Source organism: Gossypium raimondii, chromosome 11 (assembly GCF_025698545.1).
Source record: "Gossypium raimondii isolate GPD5lz chromosome 11, ASM2569854v1, whole genome shotgun sequence".
Taxonomy (NCBI): domain Eukaryota; kingdom Viridiplantae; phylum Streptophyta; class Magnoliopsida; order Malvales; family Malvaceae; genus Gossypium; species Gossypium raimondii.
The window spans coordinates 28305450-28317282 of NC_068575.1; the positions used below are offsets into that span (position 1 = coordinate 28305450).

Below are 11833 nucleotides of genomic sequence, written 5' to 3' on the forward strand. Positions count from 1 at the left end.
TTGGATAGTAATACTAAACACTTGAATCTTAAACCAAACTTTTCAAAAATATTTCTCAAAAGCAATGCTAAGCTAGTCAACCTTTCCCAAAGTAACAACTAGAGTTTACTCCTCATATATTATAAAAAATATTAAAATTATTTTCATATTAATATTTTATATTTTTAATTATTAAACTAGGATTCAAATTGAGACAAGCTGAGAGAGCAAGGTGAATCCAAGGCATACAAACCTGAAGTTGTGAATTTTATGAAAATGGCAGGTGAAATTGTATCTCCTATTAACCCAATGTTAAAATAAAACGTTTAAAATAGGAGAGAAGAGAAAAGAAAAAACAGATGTTGGTTGAATAGGATCTTATTCAAGTAGCAGCATTGAAACAAACCATCTAATTAAGGATATGAAAGAGAGGGAGATAATTTCGCCCATTCACTATTTGGAAAACAAACCCTTCCACCCTTCTAGCTATGACTCTCACTCTATGCTCTGCTTCTTTTTATTCGGTATCTCTATTTTGACCTCTTCAGTTTCAACTATATCATAATATCACCCCTTTATAACATCCCAAAAAGCCTACAATTCCCTATACCAAAACTAAACATACGTCTCATTTCTTCTCTTTTCCCTCTCCCATTTCATGGGTCGTGTTAAACTTCAAATTAAAAGGATCGAGAATGATACCAACCGACAAGTCACCTTCTCCAAACGTAGAAATGGACTAATTAAGAAAGCTTATGAGCTTTCCATCCTTTGCGACATCGAAATTGCTCTCATCATGTTCTCACCATCTGGTCGTGTCAGTCATTTTTCAGGCAAAAAAAGGTACCCCTTACTAATCGCATCCTATTGAATTACAACTATCATGTTCATGTTTATCATGTTTTTTTTTTTCAACTCCTTGTAGAATTGAAGATGTGCTTAGCCGATATATAAATTTACCTGATCAAGATAGAGGATGGTAGGGATTTTGATTTAAAGGATAAATCTTTTTCGAGTACAAAGATAAAAGATTTTGCAGATATTAATATTTGAATTTTTTTTAATATTTTACTAGTATTTTTCTTTTTTTAATTGCAGCTTGGTACGGAATAAAGAGGTAATTTGACATCAGTTATTATATGGCTCCAAATATAACATATTTCATCATTTCTACCCTTCCTTTTTATGTTTCAGATTTTGCTAAGCACCTTGAAGAAACTTCAAGCTGAACATGATTTTGTTCTTCAACTTGCAAGGTTTTTTCTTCCGACGCAATCTTCTTTCTAAATCGGAATCGAAGTTTATATTTTCCGATATAAAATCTTATCATTCATATTCATATTCTTTTAAAACACATGATATTAATATTTATTTAAAATTTATGATATCTCAATTAATGTTTCTATGCAGTTCTACTACAAATACTACCACTAACTCAAATGTAGAGGTACACATTTTAGTATTATTTCTCTTGTATGAAGCTTAATAATATAATTAAGCCCTTTAGAAATATGAATAGGAACTTCATCGGAAATCAATAATTTACGACAACAAATACAATTGGCCGAGGAGCAATTAAGGTCAGGAGACTTATTATACTATTAATTACCTAAACCTCTTTATATATATATTGCTTTGAATTAATTTAATTTACTCCATTTGATGATTATTGTACTTGAATTGTATAAAGGGTGTATGAGCCTGAGCCTTTAACACTCACATCCATGCCCGAGTTTGAATCGTGCGAGAAGAACCTTGAACAAGTTTTAACACGTATTACTCAAAGAAAGGTTGATATCATATCTATCTCTTTATGGATTAAGTGATTATACTAATATTATTTTAGTTAACTCTAAACTCTTTCTTTAATTAGTGTTTTCGAGTAATGATTATATTTAATTAATGATATTGCAGAATTATCTCATGACGAATCATTTAACCTCTTTCACTGATCCATCTAGTGTACAGGTAAATTAATCTCAAACATATGAAATATAAAGGTAAAAAATAGATAAATTAGCCTCTGTACATTAGGTCAAATAACAAATAGTCCTTTTGTTAAAAATTTCCTCCACTTTTATTGTTAAAACTAGTCATTTTATGTCAACATGAGTTACGCATAGCATGTCACATGTAACTGTCTAATTATTTTGTCAGCCACATCCAGAGATTAATTTATCTAGCAAAATGCTAGTATAAGGATCTTCATGATACTTTTACTAAAATTGAAAATAATACAAAAATTCATAAATATAAATATTAAATTATTAATTATGACTCATATAAAAATGTAGATGTACTTGGATGCGCAAGAAGGGATGCCAAACTCATTTGGAAATGACGTGGTGGGTTGGTTGCCAGACAATGGACAATCCCAAAACCCAACTCAGTATTGTGCAGGATCTGAATCTCCTTGCATTGCTGTTAGGTATACTAATTATACCATTCAATTCCCATATAAATATATAATAAAAGGGTTAGGCTTAAATTCTTACCTTAATATATGTTTGTATAGGAATCAATCATCAATGAATACGGTGTATGACCCGATGGGACATGGAACAAACATGAGTGAAATGGGGGGTTGCCATGTCACCACCACCTCAAGTAACGATGGTCTTCCATCATGGCATCACAACTACAGTTCAACGGAGCTCCTTTCTGCTTTCATGTCCTCTCCTACATCCTTCCCTCTTATTAAGGTAGATTCTTTTTAAGCACTAAATTCGATTTTTAACTCAGTTCATTCATTATGAGATGAAAATACCAAATTAAAATTAAAATTTGAGAGGCGGAAGCAAAAATAATAATAATATTAAAATGCCTTTAAAATGAAACTAAAATTCTAATTATACCAAGTCAAAGTAACTGTCGATTTAGTAATTCGGTTGCATTCGTATAATAATTCTTAATAATATTTTATATTTCTTTTTCTAAAAAAAGAGTTATATCTAACAAATTGATTATCAATTTTTGTTACCTTTTCTTCTACGAATGAAGATAATAATTGTTGAGGGGATCAGTTCTTTCGGGAAAAATTTTCGAAAGCACGTTTGTTGAGTTACTGGTCGAATCTTCAACAATATGAGGCATTGTTCTTATATTAGGGTTTGTTTTTTAACTCCATCGAGAATATTATTAAAAAATTCACAATGGGAAAATACCTCGATTAGTAGAGATGTGACTTACAAGGTTCACAGAAAAAAATGTCTATATAATGAATAACATTATTTATGCAAATCACATCAATCTTTTAGGGACAAAATCTTATCCATTATTGAAAATTTAATCCATTGCATGGCGAATAATACTTTGAAGTGAGATTATATATTTGCAGGATATAGGAGATCCAAGTATTTCGACAAAGCAGGAGCAGGTGGAGAGTGGAACAAATTTCCCACAAATGCCATGTCGCGATGAAGGTGCAAGCAAGCTTCCACATCTTAATGTAGATTAATTCAATCGCATCAATTGTTATACATTAGATTAACTAATTTTTTGGCGGTCTGCCACTTTGTAATTTTCTTATCCACTTAATTCTTTTTTTTTTCCTTTTCTTTAAATCAATTTTCAGATCTATTAAAGATTCTGGATGAGATGACTAAAATGGTAAATGAGTAACCCACAAGTGTTAATCCAGTTGTTAAGGTAAGGATTTATTTCTATTTTCCCTTTGTCAATTAAGGTTTGATTATTGTGGTGCAGAAAACCAAGAAAAAAAAAGTTTACCTAACTTGAAAACGGTTGAATTTTCTGTTTTCTAAAATATTTATATTTCTATAAAAAAGTATATATATATATAGTATAGGTGATTTAGGGATTTTATAAAAGTATTTTGCTTTAAAAATGGTTAGTAGTTATTGCTAACTTTATCCATAAACAAAAACCAATCAAATTTCAAATTTCTATTATAAACAAGTATTAAAGTATATTCATAAAAATTTAAATTTATACATGAATTTTAATCTAATATGCAATTTGATATATGAACTTGATTTTGTGCAATTATGTACATGAAACTTGAATTGTGGTTCATATGTATACATGAAACTTTGATTTGATTCAATTGTATACATTTATTTTCTTATTGGATTAATATAATTGTTTGTGTATGCAATATATCAATGCCAAATGATGCAAATATGATAATATTGTTAGTGATTTGTAAAATTGAATCAAATCTAAATTTCATATATAAAATTGCACATTAGTTCAAAGTTCATGTATAACATTCAACATTAGTTCAAAGTTCATGTATAGTTTTAATATTTATCTAAAAAAATTGAATGCACTACTATTTTACTTGCCACAAAGCAAAATAAAGTTAGATTACTTACCAATGTGAGATGGAAAAGTGATGAATTATATCATTTTATTCGGCTTGTTGCCCCTTTATGGTGGTGAGCTCGAAACAAAACAACACTCATTCTTTGCTTGTAATGTATAATGTAACTAGAGGGTCTAGCAACACATTTGCAATATATGGAGTATTAAGTGGGTATCACCTATGGAGCCTACTTTAGCTTTCCTTGCTTGATAGTAGGCTCATCCTCATACTGTGAGTGATAAGATTTGAAAAAGTAGCTTTTGTCATTGTTGCTTGGTTAATTTGGTCCCACAACCAAAATGATATGGTCTTTAACATCAAATTTTTTAATGCTAGTCGGTTGGTCTAGTGGTTTACAATTAGGTGGCTTGAAATTAAAACCTTTATAAAAGATAATAATTCCAGATTCTCTAATTGTTTTAGATTGAAGAAAAAGTATAAAAGGGTGAGGCCTTTGGCTCGATAGAGTGCACCACAATCAGGAGTGTTGAAGTTAATGTTGATGCCTCCAGTGCAAAAGTGTTGGCAATTAAGTTTTCTAATTGTTTTAGATTGAAGAAAAAATATAAAAGGGTGAGGCCTTCGGCTCGATAGAGTGTACCATATTCAGGAGTGTTGAAGTTAATGTCGATGCCTCTAGTGAAAAAGTGTTGGCGATTAAGGAAGCATGCATGTCATTTTTTGTGTCCAAGTGGAGTAAGGATTATATATTGATCATTGAGGGTGATTGCAACACAACAATGAAGTTGTTTAATCATAACGTTGAGATCCTTATGCCTTTGAGTAATGTGATACAATCAACAAAAAGAAATCTTACTACAAACATTAGGTGCTCCATTGCCTGCTACCCTAGGGAAACTAATGAAGAAGCAAATAAGATAGCTAGATTGAGAGGAAATAGGGCCACTCATATCCTCTCGATCTTCTCAAAATCATCTTGTTATTAAAATATGTTTCATTCTCTGCTTGGTTACTTCAATTTGAAAACATTAAAATTTTTGTATTGGTCCATTTACGCGCACAGTTATGGATAAAATATTTTCACCTTTTAAAAAAAATTAGGTTTTAGGAAGTGGGCTTAAGTGAAGGCCATTATTTATAAAATCTCTTACAAATTGTTGTGGGTTCTTTTTCGAACTTAGACAAGTACGTAAATTGAATTTGTTGGTGACTAAATGTGATTGAGAGGAGATGATGATTCACATTAAGGATAGAGAGCCATGAAGAGATGAGGAAGTGACTAAGGTACTATAATAGGCTAAAAAAGTTCAAAGAGAGAGAGAGAGAGCTATCGAAAAATAGGGTGGAAGAGGAACGAAGAAATTTTTTGTTATAGATTCAAGAGAGATGCATAAAGGTTGACTTCCCTATGCATAAAGGTTTCTATGTTATAGAAACCTTTAATAAGTGGGCTTGTCATTCAATGGTTCCCTTGTTAGGTTGGCAATGTGACGTGATGTGACCGGGTTGCAAGGTTTGAAGATGATAAGGGACAACCATCCTATTGGTATGGTTGAGTTGCCTAGGTGGTTTAATGGTGTACCTTTGGTTATAGGCAAAGCATACAAAAAGTAAAGTAGTTTCCATAGAAGGGTAGGTCATTAGTGAGGCCTCTTGTATGGCGAAGGTACCTCTACCAGAGTATATGTAACAACACCCCCCAAATCAAAAGGTTTCATGTAGGCACGGACAGAGTTCCACTTAATGGTTAGACATGTGACAAGGACCAAATAAGTGTCTAAACTTGTTGTTCATCATACATATATAGTGTGATCTGCATCTTTTAGCTTACATATCATGTTTGATATTTTTCTTACATGTTACCTTATAATATGATTAGGTCTTTTCTTGTAAGTGTCAAACTTGATTATAAGCTTCTTGAGCTTATTGACCGAGATGCCTCCAAACTTCACCTTAAGGGCAATTCACTTTCTTTTTTTTTTTACTTTCTCATGCTTTTTTTACTCATGCATGATGCCATTGTCCATACTATTTAGCAATATAATGTGATTATGTTAGTAATGGAATTTTTCATTTTCCAAGAATCTCTTGATGCCTTCTATGTTGGGTCATGCTCCCATCTCCAGGCTCTTCCAAAATATTATTTAAAACCGGATGAACTTCTTATTCCTTTAAACATACTGAATTTTCATACTTCGTATTTCAAAAATTTCTCCATTGAGTTTTTCACCTTTATTAAGCTCATCAAATATATTTTCTAAAGTAGTTGTCATTTCATAATAAAAATATTCTACACGACATTAAGCCTAGCACGCATATTTAATTTGTCACTATCACACCCCGAAAATTGGGTTAGTAGAATCGAGTAATTTAATTGTGGACTCGAGTGAGATATTAGATTTAGTGTCGTAGGAATTAAAAATTAATAACATAAAATAAATAACGAGGTAATAATAATAAATATAATGGCTTAATAAAAACATATTAGTGAGGATTAAACTGGAACAATAGTTAAATTAAAGGTATAATGTGTAACTTAAGAGATTTAATTGAGATAGAAGTTATTAAAACAAGGGAGAAAATAGGAGGGGGCTTGGGGGTAAATAGCCAAAATTTTAAAATTTGGTCGGCTATATAAGACCACCCACCGTCCCTTCCCTCCACACATTCAACCATGTCAAAATTTTGTTAGATTTGAAAATTAAGAGTTTTCTCTCATATTTCCTTCATCATTTTGTTTTTTCTAGCTTCCAAACACCTTTTTCCTCATAAATTTCAAAAGAAATTCACTCTTTCTTCTCCAATTTTCTATTTACATTTAGCTCATTTTGCTTGAATAGCTTCAATTTCGTGGTGATCTTCATATTAAAGCTAAACATTCTGATTCCTTAAGGTTAAACATTTAAAGTGTGATTTCAAACCATATTTTTATATATTTTAGCAAGAAGACATAAGATTTATGATTTTAAAGCTTAATTTTACATAAAATGGTGAATCTCGTATTAGAGAGCTAATTGGTGATTTTAAAATGATTTTTAACTCAATTTGACATAAACAAGAGGTTTATAAACTAGATTCAATAAGTCCTTAAAAAATTTTCACGAATCAAATGGTTTTTCATTCAAAAGATTGAAAACGTACTTGAGTTTTTGAAAAATGTTGAATTATGATATTAGTATAATTTTAGGTCTAGATTTGTAATTAGGCACTAGATATGATGTTAGGAAGTGAAAATCGAGGATTTAATTGAGATTGATTGAAGTAGTTAGGAAATCTAAACTACTGTGAGGTGAGCTTGCTAGAATTTAGGAGAATGGTGAGCTGCTAAATCGTATGTAGTTACTCTAGTTGTTTAAAATGTTAAGTAATTTTTGTGTGATGTTGTGCGAAGCCGAAGGTAGTGTAGGAGCCTCATCAAGTAGGGATAAGGTCAAGCAAAAGGTGGTGTGACTTCGACAATTAGTTGTGAACCACAGGTGAATGCTTTCGTGTATTGCATTTAAAAACAAGTTCTCGAGACTTGAAAAGGCAACTAAGTCATGAGAACCCCTATATCTACATGTTTAGCGTGAACTATATGAAATGTGAGAACAACATGATATGTGTGGACCCACATATTGCATGTGAGCCCTTATTATATGCGAACCTTAAATGCATGTGAGCATGATATAGTGTTATGCGAACTGCTATGTGTGAGCTTTGCAGTGTTGCGATCCTTATTCTACTTGTGCATAATTAATGTGATAAAAATGATATGTTGACATTGTGAATGCTTGAAATGGTTGGATAGCATTGACATGCCATAGGATTGTGAGTACTCACCCTTTTTACTATGTATTATGGCCCAGAGATAGCGGTGGAGAGATAAGGGAATGTCAAGCATAACTCTATTCACCGTAGATAGAATGGAGTGTTTTGGATATTGTGAGCACTCATGCTACACTTATTAGAGATAGTGCACAACTCTTTGATTCATTTGGAGAGATTTTGAGTTCCGCTTATCCACTGCGTATAAATATGTTTATGCTTCACATTCACAAAATTGCCAATATATCACCATATTGTGTATGAATACTGTTAATTATATGAACGGTTGAAGCATTTTTAATTGCTAGTATGTTTGAAGTGTTTGTATGTGATGTATGCCTGAGCACTCACTGAGCTTTAATAAGCTCTCACACTATTTCCATATACCTTGCAGATAAGTAGTTAGTAGGACTTGTGGTGAAGTGTGACAACCCGGTGATCCATCGCAAGGCAAATCCTTCTGAGTATGCGACATGTTTTCAAACCCTAAAGTGGAAGGCAATGTGGGACTGTCCCACAGGATTAGAAGTAGACTTAGATTTTTAAATAAATTTTTACAGGTTGTAAACAAACAATACAAACTATTTAATTTTGGATTTTGGACTTTACATTTGCTTGGATGAGTGCATGCTTGATTGGATTCTATACATGTTAAATGTTATTCAAATCTATGAGCTAACGAACTTATGCAGGTTAGGGGAACGTCTGGAATTAAGGTACGCTCTCATACCACTTGTATGTTTGAATTAAAATAACAACTTGATATGTATGAAAAAAAGATCATAGTATGTTGAAAAAACAACCTACGAGTTAATGTTGTATATTTCAAGCCAGGGATCGCAAAGGGGAAAAGGACCTCTCCATAGCTTAGTGTCGCCATCAGGGGTTGGGTCGTCATCTTAAAGGGGTTTGCTAAGGTTAGTACTCACCAAAGCATAGTCTTTGCCAGAGGGATGAGTTTGCCAGGACCATGTGCTCGCCAAGGTAGGTTAACATGTCAAAGTCATAGGTTCACCGAGTGAGTAAGTTTTCCAAATAAAAGTGAGTTCACCAATTAGAAGGGTTCACGGGAAATCTTTCAAAATAAAAAGGGACGTGTATGTCTAGTTCGCCAGTGACAAGGGTTCGCAGGGCCAGAAACGAGGTGGGTGTCGCAGGTAGGTCACGAGCTTGTGCTCGCCAAGCATTTGAGAGCTATTTAAGGGTTCCTGATATGTGTTCACCACGAGATGGGTTCGTTGGGACTTAAAAAATGAAACTCTTATGCCTGATATTTTGTTTATGGTGTGTTTAGAAAGGCATGTATCTAGGACTATTTTTAATAATTCATATTGCAAATACGTGGTGTGCATGGTTGGTCGATGTGTTTTGTGATCTTTTAACAGAGAGTCACTTCGATGGCTAATGTGACATTCAAAGTTTGGGTCAGTCTATCTCGACTAGGTTTGGGGCGCTACAGTCACAATCCAAAGTAAAATTAATGACAAAAATCCATATAGTATTGTTGATACACGGTATCAATGAAAAGTGAAGGAAGGGGACGGTGTCGAAGGAGGTTGGTTTTGTTGGAAAAATTCGGTTTAATAAATAACTTTCTGTCACAGTGAAAAATTAAAATTTTAAAAATCGATCTGGTTTATGATATTTATAGCAATAAATTTTTCCCGAAAAATATTTGTGCTTTATGCAATACGAATCCTAGTAATTTTCGATTTTCAATCGCACGACCTTTTCCTCTATTCTCATACCATGAATCACTTCGAGTGTGGTCTTAAACAATCATGAATCAAACACAGAACCAAAAATAATTTCTTACTTTTAGTAGGAAAATAATTATCTCTCAATAGTAATTAGTAGAATTGTTATTCCTAAAAAATAGAATTTATACTTAGAAAATATATTTCCCACTATTTTTGGGCAGAATTACAATATCTCAAAGTTGTGTAAGTTGTGTATAACTTGTGTTGTTAAAAGTTATACCAAAGAGGTAGGAGAATCCTGGTTGAATGAATAGAATATAAATAATATTTATTTGATAGAAAAACTAGTCTCCTAGTTTAATTACGAGAGAGGGGGCGGTACACCCTAGTTAAATATACTAAGGTTGCCACCCTTCAGATGTTTTATGAGAGGTTTTGGGCCTATCATATATCGAGTCCAATTATATGTGTTTCCTAAACTCTTAACCCAACACTTTATAAATTAAATCAACCCAATACAAGTTTTTCTATTTCCCAAAATAAAAATTATTTATTAAATGAATTCAATTAGATAAATTAATTTTATAATTAAATAAATTTTTAACCTAATTATAATTCTGTTAAAATCATAACAACTTTACCATAAAATAATTTATGAGAAAATATATTTAATTTTCATATTTAATATATTCACAATGACCAATTAATTTAATTCCATTTTCAAAAGTCAATTATTTGATTAATAATAGTTTGAAAAACTTAAATTAATTCTTAAGTCATTTACATACTTAGTGAGAAAACATATTCATTTTCGAGTGTGACGCATTTATCTAACTTTATCATTTCCATCCATTTTTGTTCATTTGATTCTTTATACAATTCATTTATGGTTTCAACGAGCTAGCGAAGGGATCGATTGGACATATATAATTCGGACTCATATGATTTATAATTAAGTTCCATATTTTCGCCCATTAATTATAAATTCATTTAGTCACGAAGTTATTTCACTATAGTATCGTGATTGAGCTCTCCATAGTTACATACCATTACGAAAACTACTCGATTAGTGCTCATTTAATGACCTTGTCATAAGTGTGTTACCCTCATAAGATATCTTTAATCTCTTTGGGTTAAATCAGTTCTCCAAATACGATCCTATTTTTTCTAATGGTAACCATTACATCTTCCTTCATGAAAAGTCAATTACTATAAAATAGGAATCAAGTCATTTATCACAAATACAAGCAACCTGCGAGCACATTTACTTTTCATCTATCATGTAATGCCAATGAGAGAATATCATTTAGCCATTTCTTGGGTTATGAATTCCACTATTGTGAATGATGCTACATACTGCATAATTCGTACACCCAACACACCAGCTTTCGGTTATTTATCTATTTGAACTCATGCTTTTGCTTACATCAAAATATACGAATCATGCATACATAGTCCATTATCCACTTAGGATTAAGGTATGTCACACTACGAACATCACAAGTGAATAAATTCACAAACGGCTCTAAAATCTATTCTATTTGGGCCGTATTCAATGTACTATCAGACCACAAATTCACTCTTGATTTTGTTGCTCCTGAAGCTTTTGGAAGTGTCATAGCATTAAGTTGCCAATTATATACATAGTAGGGAGATGGTGCAGCTTAGTGAGATCTATAACTACCCCAACTCGCCAGCATAAATCTGTGACCCAATGGGTAAAATAGATTCTGAATGAGTCGCTTTCCACATAGTTCAATATAAGCTGGTAAATTCAAGTTTCTAAACAAACACGCTTTCTTTGCAAAATAGAGGTTAACAAAATAGCTCAAATAGTGTTAACTGTTTGAACCTTAGAAGCGAGGCTGACCCGAGTACAAATAAGTTTCATCCAAATTTTTGCTACAGGAGACATTAATGCACGATTAAACAAGATTGACCTTCTCAATTTTGCCTCTCTCATCTATTCCCCCTATTTTTCGTCAGGTATGACATTATGGGACCCATATCTATGCCACAATATCTTGTTAAGTCCATCAATTCAATATCATCATTTTCA

At 32.3% G+C, this 11833-nt stretch overlaps 1 protein-coding gene across 1 annotated transcript; it reads left to right on the forward strand.

Annotated features, from left to right (window-relative positions):
• The first annotated feature begins 637 nt into the window (after positions 1-637).
• Positions 638-3436, forward strand: LOC105801571 (agamous-like MADS-box protein AGL104). Its single transcript, XM_052623612.1, has 11 exons — positions 638-822; positions 905-958; positions 1078-1096; positions 1174-1235; positions 1425-1438; positions 1499-1559; positions 1670-1769; positions 1894-1947; positions 2274-2407; positions 2495-2681; positions 3317-3436. Exons 1-11 carry the CDS (start codon positions 638-640, stop codon positions 3434-3436), a joined length of 990 nt encoding a protein of 329 aa, XP_052479572.1.
• The last annotated feature ends 8397 nt before the right edge of the window (positions 3437-11833 follow it).